Source organism: Ischnura elegans, chromosome X (genome assembly GCF_921293095.1).
Source record: "Ischnura elegans chromosome X, ioIscEleg1.1, whole genome shotgun sequence".
Taxonomy (NCBI): domain Eukaryota; kingdom Metazoa; phylum Arthropoda; class Insecta; order Odonata; family Coenagrionidae; genus Ischnura; species Ischnura elegans.
Window position 1 is genome coordinate 51,951,149 of NC_060259.1, and position 24,530 is coordinate 51,975,678.

The following is a 24,530-nucleotide window of genomic DNA, read 5'->3' on the forward strand; positions in this document are numbered from 1 at the left end:
TTGCGCCGTTCTTAGTAATCCCCTGAGTATCAATAGAGGGAATCCTGGAAAAAGGAGACGATAGATTTAGCATGAGGTACCAGAATCCATATGAAATATTTTGGATATCAAATGGTGATGAGACTTGCGTTAACATAATCGCACCATGCATTTGAGAAACAATGAAACCATTTCGGAATCTTCGTGCAGTTACCTAGAAAAATTAATACTTCTTAGGGATGTTTAAAATTCTACTCATACATGAAATAATTCAGATAAATTATAAGAGACTCCACATGTTTCAATCCACGAGCATCGCTCGCTTAAAGATAATCCGATGATACAAAAATGCTTGGCGAGTGTGCGGATCGGCGCGTGGCTCCGAGTGTCAAAGGCCAAGAGGATGATCACACTCTTTCCGCTGAGGCAAGGATTTGATGTCGCACGACAGACGGGATATATAAGTGGCCACAGGGAGCGGGATCGTCACTCCGAGACAAGATGTGGTCTCCTCTGATCGTCTTCCTCGTAGGTGAGTACAAAACAAGGCATTAGAGATAAGAAAAGTCATCGAGTGAAGTACGGAATTATTAACTTCTATCTCAATTTTAGAACTTTATCATTCGATTGTCAAAATATTGACATATTACTCAAACTATAATGAAAGAAACTGAGTCGGTACTTAGCCTTTATCGCTTCACTATGCCCAAGTAATACAGAGCACAAAGTCAACGGGCGTTAACCCGTTATAACCCATTGTTACTTCTCAGTGACACAAAAAATGCATACACTTTCAGCTCCATTCAGGAAAAATTCGGACTGCGTGACCTTTTGTGGTGTAAAATTTAATGGCTAATTGTGTAGCTGGCGCAACCATTGTGATTCAGTAGAAAATTTTCACATGTGAAGTCTTGAAATTCTTCCATAGACAGTTCTGGGTTATGAAGAGTTAGAGACAGAAAATACTTATTAAAAACTTTTAATGAAGCAATTTCTTTACTTTGATAGAGCATGACGTTTTCTTATAAATGCAAAAGAAAGAAACAGCAATTTCAACATATTATTCCTTTTCTGGAAAGTAGAGGTCTAGCATGGTATAATTAATTGAAGCTGTTTTTCCAATGCGAACCATATCCTCTTATAAATCCTCTTCGTGATTTAATAATTCCGCGACGAAGCACCAAATTTTGGAAACAAAAATTTTAATCATTACACAACTTATCGAGAAAACGGTAAATGGGAACATAAAATTTAAAATCAAGTATGCATCACCTTTATACATGTTGCTTTATGCTTGGTTCATAAATGTGAGTTCCCCTGAATAATAATGTATAAAAATACGTGCTGAATAATTGATAAATAATTCAAATTCAAAGGGTATATGACATGTGAATTTATGGAATTATTAACGAAAACTTGTAATAGGGAAGATAAATATAATTTTGACGAGAGGCATAATGTTTGCGCCGAAAAGTGACGTCTGTAGCACTTCATAATGCGAAAGTTCTTTGAACGGGAGAGTCTAAACCATGACTGTGAGGGTGGATGAAAGGCAAAGATAAGCGTCAACGATTACCTGTAGTGAGAATATTAGATCATATTTCGAGAGAACTAAGAATACAATGCGATCGTACAAATGCCATCACAGAAGGAGCAGATCGATTTTATGTCGATGATGTATCCGATAAAAGCGCCCTTCTAACCAAATATACCAGGAATTCTCATTGAAGAAACATGCAAAAATTATGATGAAAAAAGCCACTCCATATTCGGCAAGGGAAACTATTGGAAGAGGAAGGTGTTGAATAAATTCACTATAATTCTGGACTTGAAACGAATCGCAACTAACACGTATATTTTTTGTTCCTTTCCAGTTGGGCTGGCTACGGCCGAAAATGGTGAGTAAATGTGTTTGCTTTAACTTCACCCTCTACCTTTCGTGTGACGATATGCTATGCTACAAACAATCGTTAAATTTGGAGTACTAATCGTCGATTAATCAAATTGCAGCCTGGAAAGCTGGATACGAATACAAGTACCAGATCAAGGGCAGGACTCTGGCCGCTCTCCACCAAGTGGCCGACAAGTATGTTGGCGTGGTGAGCCGAGCCACCCTCACCCTCCAGCCTCAGAATTCTGACGCCGTCCTTGCCAGGGTGAGTAGAAGCGGCCCTGTGAGATTATCGCCCTTCCGCCATTGACTCCATCTCACCCTACACTCGTCTCTGCCCACAGATCTCCGACGCCCAGTTCTCTCCGGTGCAAGCTTCCCTTCCCGGAGGATGGGCTTCCAGGATCCCGGAGAAGGAGCTCAACTACAAGTCGCTCCCGCTCTCCAGCAAGCCGTTCCAGATTAAGTTCAAGAACGGAGTTGTAAGTACTCTGAAAAAACTGCAAGTGTGCCCGCACGAAAAACGAACGACTAAAAGAAAAATCAAATTACATGCATACGGCGACGAAAAATACTTTTCGGTTAAACCAAATAGAATTTGCTATTTGTTAAATAACGATGATCGCATGTACTAGTGCGCATTACCATTATGCCGGTCTCAACAATTATTTTAAAAAATATCCAAACAGCCCGTTCTGTGAGGCAAAAATACTTTTTTGGAAAACGTCTTTTTGTCATATGAAGAACAAGTATTCATTCTCGACGTAAAAACAAAAAAAAACTTCACGAGAATAAATGATTTTTTCCATCCTATGTCACTACGTATTCCACTGCCGGAAGATATGGCCCTCATCATAATTTCAAATTGTAAATTGGAATACAATTGAACGATAAAGGCGGTTGCTGAAAACAATTTTCCATCAGTAGATATTAATAACGAGACCATAGCTAAGCCGGCTCTGCCTCCCGCAGGTGGACGAGCTGGTCGTGAGCAAGGACCTCTCCAACCCAGAGGTGAACCTCATCAAGAGCGTCGTGAGTCAACTGCAGGTGGACACCCGCGGAGAAAACGAGATCAAATGGCCTCGTGGCAGTCAGGCTCCCAAGAGGCCCAGCGAAAGCGTTTTCCGCGCTATGGAGGTGAGACCCCCGATTCGTGATGTACAACGTCTCCAGCAGGAAGTATTCGAGATGAGTTTAACGCCGCGATTTTATTCTTCCAGGATACCGTCACCGGTAAGTGCGAGGTCATGTACGACATTTCGCCCCTTCCGATGTACGCCACCCAAGTGAACCCGGAACTCGCCCCAATGCCCGAGCTCCGTGGAGATGGCATTCTTATGGACATCGCCAAGACCAAGAACTTCAGCAACTGCGACAAGAGAGTGGCCTACCACTACGGAATCACCGGACTCACCGACTGGGAGCCCGCCGACAACGAAATGGGACACTTCTTCTCAGTAAGTTTACGGGCATAGATGACCGCCGGCGGCCGCAAAGGCGCCGTGCCAGGAAGCACGCATGCTTAACGCTCCCATCTCTTCACAGCGTTCCGGTGTCAGCAGGATTGTGATTTCTGGATCCCTCAAGGAATACACCATCCAGTCTTCCGTCACCGTCAACAAGGTCATCCTCAGCCCCGCCCTCTACAACGCCCAGAAAGGCATGGTGGTCAGCCGCATGAACGTCACCCTGATCTCCAGACGGTCCAGCTCTGGCTCCCCGCCATCCGTGCCCAACCCACAGCGCGTCAACGACCTCGTCTACGACTACAACGATCCCTTCCCCTCCGAGCACAGCAGCAGCTCCGCTAAGAGCCCCATCAAGGGAAACAAATCCTCCGAAAGCGAGAGTCAATCAAGCTCCAGCAGCGAAAACGACAGCTCCGACAGTCAGAGCAACAGCCAGGAGAGCGGAAGTAGCAGCAGCGACAGCAGCGAAAGTGTCGAGAGGCCCGGACACAAGCGCCAGATCCCCAAGCGATTTCGTCGCTCCGCACCCCAGCAGAAGAACAAGAACGCCAGCAGCGGAAGCAGCAGTAGCAGCAGCGAGAACGACAGCTCCGACAGCGTGAGCAACGGCGATGGCAGCAGCAGCAGCGAGAGCAGCAGCGAAAGCCAGAACAGCAGCAACGACAGCAGCAGCGATAGCAGCAGCAGCAGTAGCAGTAGCAGCAGCAGCAGCAGCAGTAGCAGCAGCAGCTGCAGTAGCGGTAGCAGCAGCTCCGACAGTGACAGCACCAGCTCCGATAGCAATGAATCCGACAGTAACTGCTCCGACAGCTCAAGCAGTTCTAGCAGCTCGAGCAGCGAGTCCGGAAGCGTCAGCAGTGCTTCCAGCAGCTCCAGTTCCAGCTCCAGCTCCAGCGAAGAGCACAACCCCAGGCCCGGAATGAACAAGGCTCCCAAGATCCCACTCCTGCCCTACTTCATCGGCTACGAAGGAAACGCTATCCCCACTTCCAAGGACATCGAACCCGTCTCCGCCGTCAAGAAACTCTGCTCTCAAATCGCATCCGAGCTCCAGCACCCCAGCAGCATTCCTCAGAAGGACACCCTCTCAAAGTTCGCCATCGTCGTTCGCCTCGTGCGCACCATGAATGCCGAGCAGCTGCAGAAGGCCGTCTCTCAGATCTACGCTCCCATCAAGTCCTCCGGAGAAAACCCCTGGTAAGAAATTTCGAATGAGAATTTCGAATCGTTCACGACTCGAAAACCCTTTCCTCCCTCCACCTCACGCGATCCTTTCTCTCGCTTCAGGACCGTTCTCCGCGATGCCCTCGCCGCCGCCGGTACTGGACCCTGCCTCACCACCATCAAGGATTTGATCAAGTCCAGAAAGATCGCCACGGAGGAGGCCGCCGAGATCTTCGCCACCCTTGCCGCCAGCGCCAGGACCCCGACCGCTGAATTCCTCAAGGCGCTCTTCGTGAGTTTCGCTTCCGAATCGGTGAATTTCGTCTCCTTGCGTTTCCGCTTCCCGTGGACTCACTTTCACACTTTGGTTTACAGGCCCTGGCCACGAGCCCCGAAGTCACCAAGCAGCCCCTTCTCAACTCCACCGCCATCCTTTCCTTCGCCAACCTCGCCCGCAAGGCTCAGGTCAACAACGTCACGGCTCACAATCTCTACCCCGTCCACGCCTTCGGACGTCTCTCTCCCATCAACCCCAAGGCCGTCGCCGAGGAATACATCCCCTACATGGCTAAGCACCTGCGCGCCGCCGTCAAGGACGGAGACAGCCACAAGATCCAGGTTTACATCCGCGCTCTTGGAAATCTCGGCCACCCCAAGATCCTCAGCGTGTTCGAGCCCTACCTCGAAGGCAAGGAACCCATGTCCACCTTCCAGAGGACTCTCATGGTCACCTCTCTGAACAAGCTCGCCAAGGTGTTCCCTCAGGTCGCCCGCCGCGTCCTCTTCAACGTTTACCAGAACGTCGGAGAAAGCCATGAGGTGCGTTGCGCCGCTGTTCTCGTCCTCATGAGGACTGCTCCTCCCGCCTTCATGCTCCAGAGGATGGCTGAATTCACCAACAGGGACCCTAGCCTCCAAGTCACCGCCGTCGTCAAGTCAGCGATCCAGTCTGCCGCAGCCCTCCAGGGACCTCACCACCACGAATTGTAAGTTAAGCCTACAAACTTTGGAAAACAGTAACTCTGTGCAGTCAATTTCTGTGCCCTTCCCGTCGTCGGTACATTCCACCTTGTCGAACCCACGCTTCTTTCGAAACGCCTCCATGTTTTCGTAGAAGTCGACATCGACGACCGGTCGAGTAACCTCCACCTTTCCTTTCCAATTGCAGCAAGATGAACGCCAAGGCCGCCGCCAACCTGCTCAATCCCAAGCCTCTCGGAATCCATTATTCCCGTCAGTACCTCCAGAGCTACATGGTCAAGGAGATGGGTCTCGCCTACAGGCGTGAGCTCAGTTGGATCGGAAGCTCCGACGGACTTCTCCCATCCAGCGCCTTCATTTCCACCCGCTACAACGTGGGAGGATGGAAATCACAGAACATGGCCGTGAGTACCGCTTGCGATGACTCGCGTCGAATTTCGGGATTTGGAATAGGCTCGTTGCGACCGACGGTCTTCGCTTCTTTCAGCTCGCCATGATGACCTCCAGCTTCAACGACCTCGTCGACGCCGTCAGCGACCAATTCGAGGACTCCGAATCCTCCAACAGCGGAAAGCACAGCAGCAAGTCCGGAAAGAAGTCTTCTGGCAGCGGAAGTGGAAGCCACAGCCCCTTCACCACGGAGAAGATTGCCGAGATGCTGAACATCGAGCCCTCTGACGACGAGCAGGTGGAAGGAAACCTCCTCGTTCGCTACATGGGAACTAGCCGATTCTTCACCTTCGATAACACCACCATCGAAAATCTGCCATCCTGTAAGTAAGCTTTCTCTCCTCCCCTCCGATTCGCAATTCAAGCGACCTGGCTTCTTTCAACCCGCCTTTCTTTTACAGTGCTCAAAGCCGCCGCCTCCGCTCTCCGCTCCGGGCATAAGTTCAACTACAACAAGCTGTACAACCAGTTCTCCTTGACCCTGGCCTTCCCCACCGAAACCGGTCTTCCGTTTGTCTACTCCATCAAGAAGCCCACCTACGTTTCCCTCAGGGGAGAAGTTCAAGCTAAGACCCACCCTGACATGGCCAGTGGATCCCACGACTCCATCAGGGTTCCCGAAACCATCAACTCCACCGCCAGTCTCCAATTCGTGTAAGTTCTCCAGATTACGATTTCGCCATATCTCACTCGCGGTACCTACGTGTGCGCATGGGGGGACGCTAAATTTCCTTCGCCCACAGGTACTCTACTCGCATGACCGCCAAGATCAGCTTCGTGGCTCCCATGACCCACACCCGCTACATCGCCGGTGTTCAGAAGAACATCCAGGTCAATGTGCCCATTAAAGCCACTTTCGACCTTGATGCCGAAAACGCCGAGGCCTCCGTCACCCTGCAGCCCCTGTACAACAACCGCGAAGCACAGATCTTCCACTACAGCACCATCCCCTACACCGCCAAGCACAACATCCTTGACCTCACTCCCGTCAGCCAAGGAAGCTACTTCAAGCCCATCCACGTCCGTGACCCAATGCAGGTGAGACACGGGTGAACGAAAAATGCAATCTCCAAGCTTCTACGATTCCGAAATATTCCAATTACACCCTTTTCTCATCGCCACAGATGGAAACCACCGTCGGCAAAGATTCCACTGGTTTCGCCTTCCGCGTTAAATACGCTACCGAGCAGAAGTACGTCGACTACCAATACCTCTACGAAAAGGCTCAGCGCCACGATGCCATGTCTCTCTTCCTTTACCCATGGGCCGAGAGGACCATCAAGTACAACAACATCAACGTCGTGTTCGACCCCCAGAGGAGCAACAGCAAATCCGTCACATTCACCGCCTCCTACGGTACGTCATCAATTAAGCTCCGCACCAAACCATTCCGTTCCTCCATACAATGTCACCACCTCATCACTAAATGCCATCCATCTCACCCGTAGATGACAACTCCGATGACTCCCAGTCATCCCACTCATCGTCCGACTCCAACGAATCCGACTCGGAATCCAACGAGAGCCGCGCCCACAATGCCAAGTCCAGCAGCGGCAAGAGAGCCGGATCCAGCAGCAGCTCCATGGCCAGCCCATCCACCTCCAAACCCGTCAGCGAAAAGAGACAGCAGGAATTCCTCAGGAGGGCCTCTTCCGGCATCAAAAGTACGTTCGAACCTTTCCTATCTCCTCTCGCTCCTGCCGTTTACCGCTTTTCACTCCCGCTAATCGTTTCTCCTCTTTCGTCCCCATTGCAGACGCCTCCGCTTCCGTCCTCGACCTTGCCGTCGAATTCAACGGCAACAAGAACATTGCCTACGTGGCCACCGCCGCCTATGCTTCCAGCGAAGTTGACGATACCAGCCGTGCTCTCTTCTATTTCTACAAGTCTCCCACCTACGGAAACTCCAAGCCTTACGAGGTAAGCTAACACTTTCCTTCCATGTAATTCCACCACCTCTCTTCATTCGTTTTTGATCTCACACTCGAATCTCTCCTTCGACAGGTGTGTGCTGCCGCTAAAGGAATTTACCCCAACGTGCCACTCATGAACTTTGGCAAGGCTCTCATGGCCAACCCCACCTCCTACGTCAGCTCTGAGATCAGCTTCGGAGAGAAGTGCGGATCCGGAGCTGCTCAAATCAGTATCTCGGTAAGCGAAATCAGGTCCCGTTCCCAAGTGCGTAGCCCACTCGATTTCTTGCTAGTTTCCGATAGAAAACTATCCTCTTTCGCAGGCCAAGGGAGAACAGAGCCAGGAGAGGAAGCAATACATCCGCCGCAGCCCCATGGCACAGAAATGCATGTCCCTCATGCAGTCCGGAAGCTACCTCCAACCCGCTTGCCGCAACATCACCGCCAGGGCCAACTTCCTCGACTCATACAGCGTCAACATCCAGTACGAGAAGGTATGTGTTCTCGCTCCACCGCGCGCTGCAATACGCGTCTCACCACCACCGAGATGAATCGCGATGACCATCTCCACCTCTCTCCCCACAGCTGCCCGTCGCTTTCAAGAACTTCACCTACAAGGCCTACTCCGTCGCCAGGTACCTCGGCTACCCATACCTCGACGAGAACACCATTAATGTTCACAACAAGGAAGGCAAGATCACCGTCGACGTCGACTTCGAGTCTGACTTGAAGGCAGCCAACGTTTCCCTCTCCGCCCCGTCCTTCGATGCCGACTTCGACCTCGTGCGCATCAACCCATGTGCCCGTCCCTTAGCCGTCCAGCACCCCAGCTGGAATGCTGCCGACCGCTTCCTTACCTACGCCCTCCACGCCCAGTGGACCGGTAAGTTGGACGAAATCGCTCGCATTCCAACCGTTCTCTGACCCCAGAGACTCCGAGCTCACTCGTCTCCTCAATCTCCCCACAGCCTCTTGCGGCTTGGACCGTGACTCCGTCTCCACTTTCGACAACAAGACCTACCCCATCCACCTTGGAAAATGCTGGCACGTCATGATGACCGCTCAGCCCGAAGACGACGACTCTTCCAGCTCCAGCAGCAACAACAACCCCACCGCCGATGTTACCGTCCTCGCCCGCGATGCCAGCTCTCACGAGAAGGTTCGTGGCACTCGGTCGTTAAATGCTCCTTCCACGTGATGCCCCAACATTGCTTAACTCTCGTCATTCATCCTGTAGGAAGTCAAGGTTATCCTTGGTGACGACGTCTTCGACCTCAAGCCCTCTGGATCCTCCAGCTCCAAGAAGTCTTCCGAGAGCGGAGACGCCGACGGAGTCGTCTACTTCAACCAGAAGCAGCGCAGCGTGTCTGACCGTAAGATCAACTACGTCGCCGACTCTGACGGTGAAATGCTCGCTTTCTGGTACGCCCTGCCCAGTGGCGCCCTCATCTTCGAGGCTCCCCAACACGAGATCGCCATCATGTACAACGGAGAGGCCGCTTGGCTCGAGGTACGACTGGCCGCCCCCACTCCACAATCATCCCTTTTCCGCCTTTTGCCATCGCACTCACCCCCATCTTCTCTCGTAGGCCGGCAGCACTTACCGCGGTGATGTCCTTGGTCTCTGCGGAACCTACGACAGTGAACCCGCCACCGACTTCACTTCTCCCAAGAGCTGCATTCTGGAGCAGCCCAAGATGTTCGCCGCCTCCTGGGCCGTCCCCGACCAGACCTGCCAGGGAGAAGCCAAGGAGTTGCAGCGCCGCGCTGCCTCGGCACCTTGCTTCAACCAGACCTTCACTCCTCACGACGTGATCACCGAAGAGGATGCCAACAGCGGATACTCCTCCTCCCGCTCCTCCAAATCCAGCCGCTCCTCCAACTCCCAGTCTGGAAGGTCCTCCAGTTCCAGCTCCAACTCCGGCTGCACCCAGCACCGCACCAAGATCATCGAGCAGGGAAGCCAGACCTGCTTCTCCATGCGACCACTGCCAACCTGTGCCAATAACTGCCGTGCCACCGGAAAGGTCGAGAAGAGCGTAAGTTTAACTTTTTCGCAGTTTGTATCGAAGTGCATATATATTTTTCGTGGCGAGTTTTACCCAGCCATTCATAGCTTCTTCGTGAAGGATTTCATATTGTATCCGTAACTCAAAATTCTACAATCTAAACACCTCGCTCTTTGAAGAATCGTGAGTAGGATAATAGTGGAACAGATGTTGTTTTGTCTCGACACCACTTTCTACTCCATAAATAAGTATCGCGCTTAGTTATCACGTTCCGTCTCCTTTACGTTTCCGCGGGCAGAAAGAGCTCCATTTTTGTGAGTAGTTTTGTGGTGATGTTCTAAAATCGCATAATCGCTTTGATTCATGCATTCAAGTACTGATGCAGATAATAATTAAATGACCATCTCTCCTCGATCGCTAATCGCGCTTTCTTGCCTTCAGGTCGACGTCCACTGCGTTGCCAACTCTTCTGCAAGCCGCCACTTCGTGGAAATGGTGAAGAAGGGAGCCAACCCCGACTTCAGCCGTAAGGAAGTGAGCAAGACCATCAAAATCAACGTTCCTCAGGGATGCACCTCCAACTAAATCTGATTGAAATCTTTACTAATCAAGTTTTACAATGTCTTGATACATTCTCCCAATTTTTGCTATAAATAAACAGTGTGAATCACATTTAAGGCATTTTTACTATTCTGATGAGCCCATTCTCCCTAAAGGTTTTCGTACAATAACTGCAAACAATGCGCAACAATACGCGGATCCCAAGGAGTAATGATTTAGAGATATAGACACCAGCTCAGCTTATTTTATCCACACCTGGAGTATGATGGGAGCTACCGCGATTGCGGGAGAGAAAGTAGAAGCCTAATACAAGTCACTGGGAATGCCTTCTGCATAGCGTTGTATATATGCTACGGGCTAACAGATCGAATTCTTCCACTCCTTGCTGCAATTAATGTGCGTCCAATGACGTTTAATTATTTATTAATAATGATAGTGCTCACTGGTGAGGTTTTATCAGGATATGATGTAAAAGATGACTGTCAAATGTTTTTCTAGCGTCCAATTTTATTTTTAATCACACTTAGTTTGAAGTCAGACACACAGTATGAAATCGGTTAGGTACTGTGAAACAATGGGTATCGCGATAATATATTCTAAAGCGTATAAGGAGACGTCGACGGGCGGAAAGATTCGACTTTATCCAATCTCCATTTAAAATAACAAAATATGATACCTGTAACAATGATTACATGAGTGGAAAAATGCTCAGAAGAGGAGTGTTTTTTCATTGACCATTCACCTCCACCATTATAGATACCAATTCACCTCCATTCTCTTCTCTTCGAATATAATGGGAGCTTATAGGTAATTTTCCGGGAGACAATGCAAGACCCCTTATAAAAATCCCTGGAATCAGAAAAAGAGAAAATCTCGCCTCGCCGATTTATAAAATTCTTCAGTATTACGCGAAGGAATGCAACACCGATACCTAAACTAACACTTAAATAAACTATCAATATCTTAAATCCGAGTCTAGTATTATTTCTGTGAGCATTTTCCTTAAAAGTAGAATTGCCCGTTTAACTCAACTTGAGATGGCGAAGACTGTGTTTTATTAATGTTTTGCTATCGGGACGAGAAAGGACATGGATATAATTTAATAACAAAAAATTATTTTTCTGAAAAAATAAGTATCGGTTATCGATCAGCTTTTGTGCAATTATGAAAGTGTGGTATTCCAGAGCGTACTAGATATCAGGTGGAGATATTGAAATGGGCAACCCAAAGGAACATTGTTTGGCTACCTTTGACCTCATTTCTTTTGTTTCGGCTGGAGTTAATAATTCGCGTTAAATTTCCATAATTTCATATGATATTATTCGCTTTTGTATGTATCATGGATCCAATAAAATTAATACAATTGCAATCACGAAGTAATAACGTTTATAAATATACAATGAATAATAATTTTGACGCATATATGTAACATGTAAAAATTTATTTGATTTTGAAATAATTATTTTTGTCATATAGGTTGTTTAGTAGTTTTCTATTTCAGGTGAATTTCAATACAATATAATACAATACTATTATCACACGAGCTACGCAAGGTCGGTCGCTATGCAATAGGGTCGTTGGAGAAATGGCTACTTTTCATGATCAAATTTGCACTGTGATGGAAAGTTGCCAACTTTTATCAGGGTCTACGGTGCAAACACATTTCAAAATTGGATATTATGAACCACTTCCGCTTGAGCCCTAACGTTTAAGAATTCATGCTGAATTTGAAGACAACACCTAAAGAGAATAAATCGCGTAACTGAGGCCGTTTTTAATAACCACTGATGAATATAGATTTTAATATTATATTTTATTTTTAATATGCATCTGTGTAATCTCAATGATCTTTTGAATATATTAATTCCTATAATGAAATGTATGTATAGTTGATACTATAATGTAGGAATAGATGGTATTATAGCCGAGCTAATCTAAAACGCAGGAGAAAAGGTTTTAATTCAACTGTTTAAAATTATCTTCAATATGTAAGTAAGTACATACTCCACAAGATTAACCTGATGACTTTGAGGAGAATATCATCGTTCCTATGCTCAAGGAGAAATGAGCAGAGAATCGCGAATATATTGAAGATGCCGGCAACAATCATCTGCAGAAAAATAGATCTAAGAGCAGAAGAGTTCCTAGATGATGATTAGATTTAGGAAAAGTAAGGGCAAAAGAGAAGCAATTTTGGCACTTAGGCGGCTCACAGAGTAGAGAATGGAGAAGAACAAACCAATTATTTATTCGTCGATTTGGAGAAGGCATTGAATAACGTGAAATGGAATTCAATGCTTAGAATTCTGAAATAAATGAGTGTGTTCTACCACGATTGTGGACTTTTTCACAGTTTGTATAAAAACCAAGTAGCTGTGATATAATGTGGAACTAAGTGTGCAGGAGCAAGAAAAGGAAATAGAGTGAGGCAAGGATGTGCACTGTCCCCCGCAGTTTTTAATCTTTATTTTGAGAAAGCCATCGATGAAATCACGGAGAAGGCATGGTGTTGCAATATCCACAGAGGAAAAAATAGTATGCTGCGATTTTCTGACGACATAGCAGTCATAGCCGAGACAGAGATGGATTTGAAGAAGAAATTGACAAGTATAGGGAGAATAATTGACCGATATCAGCTGGAAAGCAGCAACTAGAAAACTATGATATTAGTATGCACCAAAAGAGAGGAGACTACGACAAACAGTACCCCAGGAAAGCATCAAAATGAAGAATTGAAAGAGTTTTATTATCTGGGTATTCGAATTACCAACGATGGACGATAAGCTGGACCGATAAATGGCTTTAATTCAGGGTCAGTTATGCCCTTTGTCAGGAAATCTCTCAAATTATATCTGGGTGCCAGGTATATGGACAGTAGCCAACCCTTATTTTTCAGAATTGAACAAAATTATGTTTTCTTAGTCTCAAAACGATCCAAATGAGGTTGATATTCGCGTGCTAAAATTTGGTTACTGAAAAAAAACGGGAACCCGTAACCCAAGGGCCCTCACAGTCAATGCCGTTTGTTTCATCGTTACTTACACAAAGCAACAAAGTAGTTGCTTTGTAAAAGTTGCCAATGCGCGATGGTGCCCTTAGGCTCATCTCTCTCTCTCTCTCTCTCTCTCTCTCTCTCTGCATAATCGTTTACCACTTGAAGATCCCGAATAATTTGAAACCGTTCTTGTAGTCAGGATGTTCATCCCACTCTCGCGTGGGCACATCAAAGAATGCAGTAAATATTTGAATGTATTAAATAGCCTCCTTATCTTCCTCCTCAGAGAATTCACTGTCTATTAAGTTCATTCTCTAACTATTAATGACAATATGTGGCGACTGAAAATATCAGATTTTACCGTTAAATTGAAATAGCAGTGGGCTGATGGACTCTTCTTTCCGTATTCAATCAACCACAATTCCTTTTAATCTGAAGGAAATGCATTTAAAAATGCATATTTTTTGGATGAATTACCTGATATTTAATATGTTTCCAAATACTTCACTCTTCTATTAAGCAACATTTCTTCCCGCTGCAGCTTCTTCAAAAATTTATGAGCAACCTTTTCTTCCTTCTTGAGCACATTGATTCCACCAATCACTACATTTCGTGCTCCTCTCTGATCGTGTAAGAATTTGACTTCTTTAGCCCAAGCACGCTTATCCAAGAGATTAACTGCACTTTTCTGCTCGTGCGTCAAAGGCTCAATGGCACCGCTCCTTGCAGTCACGAACAAATCATCGAGATTTGATACGAAAGATTTTCTTCTCTTCATCTCCATGGCAGTTCCCTCTCACTTTTTATGCTGTCGCACATCCCTCTATTATTTGTGCAATTATTTTCAACTTTTCAATCGCCTAAATTTCCGTTATATCAGGAATTCTTGTTCTGTTAAAAAATGAAACACATTTCTTACGGTTTTTCTCACACTTAGTCTAATTCGAATCCCTTAGGTGACAGAAAAATGCACACAGTACTTTTCTCATTATAGGTAACTTTGAGCCAAGTATCTCTTCACTTTATTTTCCTACCAGTTCAATTTCAGGATTTAATAATAATTTCATGCCTTACTTAGTTGGCCTAATCTTAAACTGAACGTCACGTGTATCCATGGTAAACTATTTATTCCACTGCTTTTCTCCTTCAATCCTCACAAACTTAACTCTTTCTTACCTTTGCGCACTATGCACAAGAACTAACGATCTCTCCATTTCGATTCTACGTCAATATTTCTATGTTCTAGTGGAGCACTGGAAGCCCTGCTGATTTCCTTCAGTCCTTCCTAATTCAAATGCATAATTGTGTCACATAATATTTTTTACATAAATAGCACTTTGAAACAAAGCATGCTGGAACGGTTCGCAGCCGTACGTCGGAAAAAAATTTAGGTTAATGCGGTCGGAACCAAGCACGTAGGACGGCGTTGAAGGGTTAAAATTGACGTTGTAGTCTTAAAAAATGATAATCATGACACAGGAGTAGCAAACTGTTCATGTCTGTGCCACTTGAATGTAAATCTTGCCATCAGGAGCAAAGGCTTTGCCAAGTGCGGGAATGGGGTGAAGAGGAAGTCCCTAGTAAGTGGTGCGGGCCGTACCTCAGCGGCGTCGCGGTGCGGGGTAGCGCTCTGGGGGGGGGGGGGGTGGATGGCATTACGACGGACAATATCTTGTAAACGCTTCGAGATACAAAAAAAAACAAATTCAGCCCCAATGAATTTTACTTAAGAGGTTTGCATACAGATATTACTTTTTCTGCCCCAAAAAAACTCTAATGAGGGTCCTCAGTATTCAGAGGGCCCTTGGGGCACGGGTTCCCGTTATTTCAAAGTAACCAAATTTTTACACTTGAGTGTTAACCTCATTTGGATCATTTTGAGATTAGAAAAACACGACTTTTCTCTATTCTGAAAAATAAGGGCCGGTCTAATGGTCAGTTTAGCAGGAAAGGCCTTAGGTGATAAATGAGGAATTTTTCTGGATCGACCGTACCTCGATTGATCGGCGATCACACTGGAGTTAAAGTATGAATACGTAACACATGATCTACATGAAATACCAAGGAGGTACCCCGATGCAAAATATGATTTCGTCTCTGAATATGAAAATTCTGAATCCGCCAATTTGTCCGTAGATGTCAGGGATATCAAGTGAAAAGAGAAGAAAATCTATCATTTCGACCCGTACGGAAACGAAAATACGAGGCCTGGGTATAGTCTCGTTCCCGCATGAATCACCACGGAGTTTGTTTTTTCCAGGGGCGAAAATTTACTCCCGGGAACGAAACTAAATTAATCGAAACGTCACTGCTCATGGTTAAGTTGTGATCCCAGAAGTTGAGTCGGGGAGAAAAGAGGGAATCTATGACAGAATGTAATGAGGGTGTAACATTGACCTTTAAAAATGGACTCATCTTCCTCGCATTGCTACCGAATATTGCGTTGTTATACAGTCGTGACGTCCTTGTAGTGTATTTACCATTGGTATCAACAGGCAGGGGCGCAGCCAGGAATTAAGGCTGAGGGGGGGTTTAGGTGCACCTATTATCTGTTCATTTTATCTCTGCGGGTCAGCTTTCGTGAGATCCCGGACACTATCGGAGGGCCTCGCTGAAGGGGAAGGGGTAGTACCGAGAGAGAGAGAGAGAGCAGGAGCGACCTTAACGTTGCCAAATGTACACAGGCGCCCTAGTGTCCCACTGAAAAGGTGTGACTCATACGTGGGCACAGATATTTTGGGCCCGGCGGCGAAACAATGCATACAATGTATAGCTACTTATTTAGAGGGGATTGATGTGGAAGAATAAGGAACAGTAAGTTATAAGTTGGATTTAAATGGAAGACTCGAAGAGCACCAAGAGAACGCGCGAGATTTGGCAACACAGCTAGCAGATTCACGAAGTTGACGCGACGGAGGTCTGAGAGCGACTGAAATTCCGTAGTGCTAGGCCACGCCTACTGTCTGCTGATTGGAAGAGGGAAAGTCACGTGTAGATAAACTTTCCCTCCTCTCACCCCAACTCGGTTAAGCCACACCAGCTCACCCGCAAAGATAAAGTGAACAGACCTTAATACCGGGGTGTGTGGGGTATGGAATACCCACCAGGATATGCGGTAGGTGCGAGATTAATGAATTGCGGAATTTTAAGATAAATGGTTCAAAATGGTGAGTTTTACAGCTTTCTGAGGGATATTTTGTTAATCCTTACACAATTCTATCAGTAATATCAATGCAATTAAGAAAAATGGATTAAAGTTAAAAATTTCTGGGGGGGTTTATCCTCGCTGCGTCACGGTCACCAGGAGCTTATCAACGGCTGGTCGAGTAGTTTTTTGATTAGCAGAAGGAGGAGAGCGTTAAGTTAAATCTTCCTCGAATGAATTTCACCGTTGATGGGACTTACGGAGAAGTTTTGATAATCCTACTCTATTTTTTATTCGGAACTATTAGTGAAACGTACTTTGAATGCAGCCATAAGTTGTGTGCGAAGGAAATAATGATATTTGTATTGTATAAACATGTCTTAACGTCAGCTCGACACGTAATAAGAATAATGTAAAAATTAAATTTTCCTTTTGTAGCCTCTTATTGCTACTCATATCAGAAATCAGGATATTGCAGCGTTAATTGTACGAAACACATGACCCGCAGGGAAACGAAAATACGAGGCCTGTCCATAGTTTCGTTCCCGCATGAAATTTTAGTCACCACGGAGTTTTGTTTCGTCCCGAGACGAAAATTTACTTCCGGGAACGAAACTTAAGTGATAGAAACGCTGCACAGTGGGCTAGAATCTAAAAAAGCTGGCTAAACCTCAAAAACGATTTTTTTGAACTAGGAAGTGTAGAATTTGCATACATATTCTCAAATAAATTGTGAATAATTTGTCAGATTATTTATTTCTGGTACCCTCATTTTTACAATATATTTGAGCTCAAATTTGCACACATTTAGCGAAAAATACCACTCTCTTTTTTTTAAATTGCTTACTTTATAGTAGCTGCCGTTGCACGTACCTTACCATGAGATGCAACACCATGAGCCAAGCACAATATTCTTAAATGTAGCAATTTGTAGTTCCATTAGTAAATAGCTTTAAAATCTCACGAGTTTAGGGGGATATTTTGTGGAAACGTATAACGAGTAGTTTTATTGCAAAAGATTTTTGCTTGGACAGAAGAATTTTAATTGTAGACTAATTTTTCGACATACTTATCATTTTTAAGGTAGCAATACAGCTCGATTGAGCTAATTCATACAATTGTTTTGGGGTTGGAGGGGGTTGATTATAAATGGGTGGATTGGGGCTATAAGGAATGGTGGACAGCTTTCTCGTGGGCAAAAAGGAGACGTATTCGGAATGAAGTTGAGGAGGTGCAACAGTTAAGGAGAGGAGTGGAAAGATTATTTAAAACACACAATTTTTATTTTACATGCCAAAGTAATTTCAACATCTTGGTACAATTCCATCCGAAGAAGAAGAAAAATTGAAGTAAAATTAAAAAAAAAAAACAAGAATCCAATTGGCCATTCTATGCTCTGAACGGTATTCAGAAGAATAGATAAATGTGTCGAGACAGCTTAAAAAAAGACTGTACGTGTACAAGTCACCAATTCTCCCTGTAGTTCTTTATGGTTGCCGAAGCTGGAGGATTAGGAAACAAGACGTGAACTAACTATTAGTGATTGCGAGGTGGATGTTTCTGGAAATATATGGCTCAGTCCAGGACGAATTAGCGAAAGAATGGGGGAAACGACGTGATCAGGAACTATATAATATTTATGGGGACAATACTTTAGTGGGATTACAAAAAAGCAGGAGATTGCCATGTAACTGAAAAAAAATAATTGCTGAGAGGTTCGAAACACAGACTTTAGATTACTACCGTAATAAGTCTTTTCCTTAACCACTAGTCCATCTCACTCGTTGATTCCGAAGGGGATTGATTCATTGCGAGCTTTGTCAGGAAAGGGAATGAACCAGTCTTCTAGTGTCACTAAATCAAACTGAATTTAAACACTCGGTGGCATTATTTGCTGTGATATTGCAGCGGATATTTCATGTGTAAGTTTTGTTCACTATCGCTATTTGTTCACTATTACGGCCGATCTGGCGAAGTATATTGTACAATGTACTTCGCCAGATCGGCCAACTTACGAGAGGAAGTAAAGTGACGTTCTGGACGTAGATTTATTATCTAGCATGAGCTGCACAATTTATTTGGTAACAATTACTGCACATATCCCGCATACATTTCCCTTTAATAATGTTTTTATAAAAATATTGCGGGAAGGGGGAATGTTGTTCAAATTTCCCTCCCACTGGTGCAATATAAAATGCCGAAACTCGATTTCAAAGCTGCGGCTCAGAGGAAATATCCTTACTCTGAGAGCTGCGGCGAAAGTGGTGCCACTACATTTGTTGCAATACTTTTGAATCCGACTGTACATAAACATGTAGATTTATAATAAGCGATATTGACCTTAGAAGTCATAATTTATGTAAATTTCATACATACCAGCATTGCATTCTTTGTAAAGCATACATCTGTACCCAGAGCCGGCCCTAGCAGGTGCGGGGCTAGGGGCGAACCTTCAGTGCGGGGCCCTTCACTTAAAATATTAAACTCTATACCCCATCTACAAACTCGAGCATTTTGAATCCCTACCACTCTCTGGCTAAGTATGTGTTCCCCTCCCAAATTCAGACTTCGTAATTACGCCGTTATGATACCATCACGCTGTTGAGTTCAAAATAGTATAATACAAATAAAATTTATACATAATTATATTTATTCATAAAATTATAAGCACAATAAAAATTACTGCATTATTATTCCTTTTTCATAATATTATTTTTGTCTAGCACGGACTATAGTTGAAATTGCGTTTTCAAAACTATCGTATACATATTTTAATTTTTTTTCACGAACGCGGGGCCCCCCAAAGCGCGGGGCCCGGGGCGGTCGCCCCTCCCTAAGGCCGGCCCTGTCTGTACCAATTGATTTTCAATTGACCCATTGGTTCCGAAATTAGCAAAGATTTGTGTTGTTTACAACAAATCAGTCAATTTTTGTGACATGAACAAATTGTTTTTTGCGAAATATTAACACTAGATTTGGCTTTCTTATATCAAAATGGCAAGGTACTGGAACGAAAACTACGGGAACACCAAGCGCTAAAATTAGGGCAACTTGATTTTACACGCACAAAACGGGTTCTTTTTGTAGGAAAAATTTAAGCACATGAAATACTGTGGAGGCGAAAATGTTAAAAAGGATATGATCCCACGTAGAAATATTTTTTTTAATGCTTTTTGTTGCATTGAAATTGATTGCTTGGTTTAGACGCTAGGGCTCCTCAAACTCGGATGTCTTACTTTTTTACAGACAGTAGAATTGAAAGTTTCTCAAATTTATGACACCGAAAATGTTTCTTCTAAACACCGCTCTAAACGGATTATATTACGTAACTTTGAATGCATTTTGCCTATGCGCTGCTGAAGAGCATCCATTGGTCGCCAGTGACGCTGAAGTCATTCCGTCTGCGCAAGATAATTACACCCATCACCAAGACAGCGGGTGTCAGCGGGTTCAGCATGGTTGACACGCCGTCCTTGGCGCAATCAGACCTCGACGGTCGGCAGTCTCTCCAGGGTTCAGCGTTATATATCCCTAAGTCAAATCAATTTTAAAAATATTCCCGTGAAAAATCGTGACGTTCGTGACAACGTTTACCGTAGCTGCAGTGGCGCCGACTCCATGGGGCTTGAGGGGGCCCGAGCCCCCTCAAAAATTCGTTATTAGTGTGAGGAAAAAATGTGTCAGGCTTGTAGATTTTCCCCGGAGTCTCCAGATATCGAGATTCGAGTTATCAGGGTTCTAATGTTGATCATATGACTCCTCTAAAATGCTCAAAAACTTATTATCTACTAAAAAACTACTTATAAACTTTCCTGTGGCAAGATCCCCGATTTGGGCCCCCCCTATATTTTTTGTGAGTCGGCATTCCTGCGTAGGTGCATTGTATGCAGTCATCCTTAATGGATCTAAATGGACTTTTAATAAAAAAACATTTTAATAAAAATCTTTTTTTTTCATAATTTTTTATTCTTTCGTAATCTAAAACTACAATTTTTCTGTATTATGATTTTTCCTCATAGAATGAAATATACGAAATATAAACCATATTATTACACTATGTATTTAAATGTGTGTTTTTTTAGTCACCTAATGGGGACCCAACGTTAGGTATTTGGGCATTGGAAAAGCAATGGAACTACTTTTACTTGCAAACATTTCAACCTTTAATCGTTCCTTGGTCACCATCGAGGTCAAAAAGATGGCAAAAGAAAACCCTGGCTATCAAGGTGGCGAACCTCAGGTTTTCCAGGTTCCCCGAGTCAATGGTGCAGTCCACCTACCTTTGTGTTGTCAACTTGTAGACCTCCACGGATCATGCTTGGTCAAATTTCACTGAATTTCTTCCATGCTGTCAGCACAACCAGCTTTTCAAAGTGCAAGTTTTCAGGGTTGGCAAAGCCATATGCGAACGACGAGGTCTTAAAATCCCTCTTTTCCAATCAACTGGCCTCCAACGCAGGGGCACAGCTAGGAATTAAGGCTGGGGGGGGGGGGGTTAGGTGCAACCAATACCGGTGTGTGTGGTGGTATGCAATACCCACCAGGATAAGCGGTATGTGCAAGATTAGTAAATTGTGGAATTTTAAGATAAACGGTTCAAAATGGTGAGTTTTACGGCTTTCTGAGGGGTATTTTATTAATACTTACACTATTTTATTAGTAATATCAATCCAATTAAGTAAAATGGATTAAACTTAAAAATTTCGGCTCAAACTTTAAATGGCTACCCGAAGCCCAAAAGTTATCGAAGTAGGAGTCTGAGTATCCAGACAACCAAGGCGTTAAATCCTAAGTGTAAAGGATTAAAAAGTCAATAACAATGCCAGTAGATCACCATCAGCAACCATTTTACCAAAGGGGATCTTATGAAGGTCAAAGTTCACTAAGGTATGGATCCGACTCTGTAGACAAACAAATATGGCTTTTCAGGGTGCCAAAGTGAGTCATTAAGTGCTTGGTTTCAGCATTCCAACCACGTCACCTTCAATACGGAGATCAAGGGTCGCTGTAGTTCGAGCGAGACCATGGCGACAACCATCATGTCGTGAAATGGATTTCACCGGGTGCTCAATGTGAAGGTAAGGTTCGCCTTATGGCCTCAGTGTTAACTGGTGTACGTCTATTTTATAATCAAGATGGATCTATTTAGGCTATATTACTCACGGTATGGAACACTGATACCCCCAATTGCCAGGCCTTGTGACCTTTGTCATCTTAACTGTACCGAAAGCAAGCTGGAGGATTGTGTAAGGGATGCTTGGAGGTGTGGCAGATGTGAAATTCAGAAAAGTCGGAGATTTATGGAGGAGAAAGCGGAAGCTATTGAGCGGTTGCAGGCGGAGTTAGAAAAAGCCCAAAGTAAAATATCTGATTTGACTGCTGAAAACGTTGGACTGAAAGCAGAAATCGCAGAAATGAAGCTGCAGTTGGATACATGACTCGTAGGCGACGCCTGCACTGACCGAGGGTTCGGAGGAAGGAAATCCGATGAATCCAGGATTACGAGGGAGAAAGACTGTGAGGATGCAGACATCAGTGCGCCAAGAGGGGAGATACGGAGGAGCATCCTTAGGCGGGAGAAGAGGAATAATGGAGGGAGAGGGAGGATGGAATGGCGAAGCAGGAGACAGGAGATAGAAGAGTCCGCAGGTCGGGAGGGAGAGACTTCGGTGGAGACAGTGCCGCCCCGTGTGAAAATCATTGGAGATTCTATTGTACGCTTTGCTGGTGGCTTTGAGGCAAAGGGTGGTGTGGGTGTGCAGTGTTTCCCAGGAATAAGAACGAAACAACTGGACAGAAAAATAAGTGACATGACAAGTAATGATGATGAAAGTGCCGTGATAATTCATGCGTGGAAAAATGACTTAAAGGCCGCTATACACGGCGAATGAGTTCATTCGCATGATCATTCAGCATGATCATGCGCATGATCATTCACCGTGTATAACGGAACAATTCGCGAATGAACCTTCATGCACATGATCATTCAGTGAAAATTAGAACATGTTCTATTTTGCTCGCATGATCCTGTGAATGAATACGTGATCATTCAAGCATGACCATTCGCATGATCATTCACCCTGTATAGCAGCCTTAAGAAGAGCTAAGTCGGACGACCATAAAATAAAATGAGAATAAATTCAGAGAAAACCTCTTTTTTTAATAGAGGTGTCCAAAGGTTTCACCCAAGATTGAAACACGAGTTCCTTCGTTCAGCAACAACACACTCTTCCCACTAGGCTACCACGCTTCCCAGGATAAGGAAACCATCTCATAATTTCAGGGTTTTTACTTGTCCGAATAATCAGGGAAAGCAGGTAGGTGTGAAAAGGGTCTGGATAAAGTAAGAGATTAAGTCGTCTGGAATTCCATAATAAGATGTTTGAGTCTTTGGGTCCACTTTTTCTTGCGTACAAGATGCAGACTCGCATTTTTTTTTCTCCTTTTATGGATGGCGTCAAAATCTGGGTAGGCATTATACACGAGGATGCGCGGGCTACCCAAGAAATAAGCATTACTAAGACATTCTGTCCAGTATTTCTAGAACATGATCCCCTTCCCTGCATCAGGGGAATATTTCCAAAGAAGTGAGACGAATTACTAGTCCATGTTACGCCTAACAGGAAACTGCCTTGCAATAGAATTCCCAAGATTTCCAAAGACAAAACCCAATGAATGAGCGTTTCATCATGACGTAAAGCTGACCGATATCACTTGAGGATGAATTTTGATACGCAGTTGCAAAGACGAATGTAATAGAGGAAGTCCGTGCCTATTCAAACAGAAATAAACCCCCTTATTTTGATAACACTCAGCCATTTGAATCTCCTAATAATTTGAAAAAAGAAACAGTATTTCTACTTGCCCCTGGAAGCCATGCGTCCCGCATAACTTTCCCTTATTTTTCATTGTTATTGGCCTCCTAAACAATATTGTGGACTGCATCATCCTCAATAAGTTTCATTGCATCTTTATAATACATAAATCGCAAATATTTTCATTAATGTAACAATACTTAACACTACAGCGATTTTTGGCCATTTTTTCCATTTCAGCCTGGATTCTGTCTTCAAGATTTGGTTTTACCTTTGGAAATTTTGCAATTGATTGAGGAGAACAAAGTGCAAAAAAAGTCTCTCTTTACAGAATTTTAGTGGGAGATACTTGTAATTAAGCCACATAATTTCTCGGCTCTTGAAAAGTTGGTACAGAACACTAAAATCGAGCATGGAGCATATTTACCCATCTGATTCCACATTTTAATGTTTCCCTGCCTAGAAAATATCTGTTTAAAATACTATCCTTCTACCAGTGGGCACATAATTCAATAATTTGATTAATTTGGGTTATTAAATACTTTGAAATGTTGCACACACTCAATAGCAATACCCTGCAAACTAAAATAGTAGAGAAACTTCAATCACATCAAAACTTTAATTCATTATAGAGTATTCTTTCAAGCTATCCAAACAGGTTCAGGAGACACAACAAGGCCTATATTACAATAACCAGTGAGTCTGATGGAGACAAATTATGTTTCATTTATTGCTGTCTTTGTGCTAGCATCGCTTCACATTATTCATAATGATTTAATTCTCAGCAGCTACCACTTTCAAATTTGAAGAAAGATTAGAAAGAATACCTATGTGTCATAAATATAAATTTACAAAGTAAGGAAATGCAAAACAAAATTATCACCTAACAACAAATTTCTTTTTCCTTAAAGCTAAACTGATAGGCTATGTAAATGGACAAGGTTCATATAGAACAGGACTACGAGGTAAAAATTCTTCATTTGTGGAAAGAAAGAAAATGAATAGATTAGGTAATATGAGACATGAGTGTGGAGTTGTTTCAAATCAATATCAGGATTGCTGACTAGCAATGATATGACAGAGTAGGACTCTGAGCTCAATGACACAGCAAGGGGGGTTTTGGGGGATGAAACCCCCCCCGGAGCTCAGAGAAAT

At 44.3% G+C, this 24,530-nt stretch overlaps 1 protein-coding gene across 1 annotated transcript; it reads left to right on the plus strand.

Annotated features, from left to right (window-relative positions):
• The first annotated feature begins 433 nt into the window (after nucleotides 1-433).
• On the plus strand, nucleotides 434-10,531 carry LOC124170505 (vitellogenin-A1-like). Its single transcript, XM_046549276.1, has 23 exons — nucleotides 434-511; nucleotides 1,854-1,877; nucleotides 1,990-2,135; nucleotides 2,215-2,352; nucleotides 2,843-3,010; nucleotides 3,094-3,330; nucleotides 3,419-4,539; nucleotides 4,630-4,798; nucleotides 4,882-5,492; nucleotides 5,675-5,891; nucleotides 5,975-6,260; nucleotides 6,339-6,591; nucleotides 6,681-6,975; nucleotides 7,062-7,293; nucleotides 7,386-7,601; nucleotides 7,694-7,857; nucleotides 7,942-8,088; nucleotides 8,174-8,344; nucleotides 8,436-8,733; nucleotides 8,819-9,009; nucleotides 9,088-9,360; nucleotides 9,440-9,889; nucleotides 10,301-10,531. Exons 1-23 carry the CDS (start codon nucleotides 481-483, stop codon nucleotides 10,442-10,444), a joined length of 5,982 nt encoding a protein of 1,993 aa, XP_046405232.1. The 5' UTR covers nucleotides 434-480; the 3' UTR covers nucleotides 10,445-10,531.
• The last annotated feature ends 13,999 nt before the right edge of the window (nucleotides 10,532-24,530 follow it).

Bases quoted from the DNA above. Each gene is read 5' to 3' on its own strand.
- LOC124170505 (XM_046549276.1), top strand. From the start codon at position 481: ATGTGGTCTCCTCTGATCGTCTTCCTCGTAG. The intron at 4,540-4,629 runs GTAAGAAATTTC...CTCTCGCTTCAG, and splicing joins TCCTCCGGAGAAAACCCCTG to GACCGTTCTCCGCGATGCCC. The intron at 7,294-7,385 runs GTACGTCATCAA...TCTCACCCGTAG, and splicing joins CACATTCACCGCCTCCTACG to ATGACAACTCCGATGACTCC.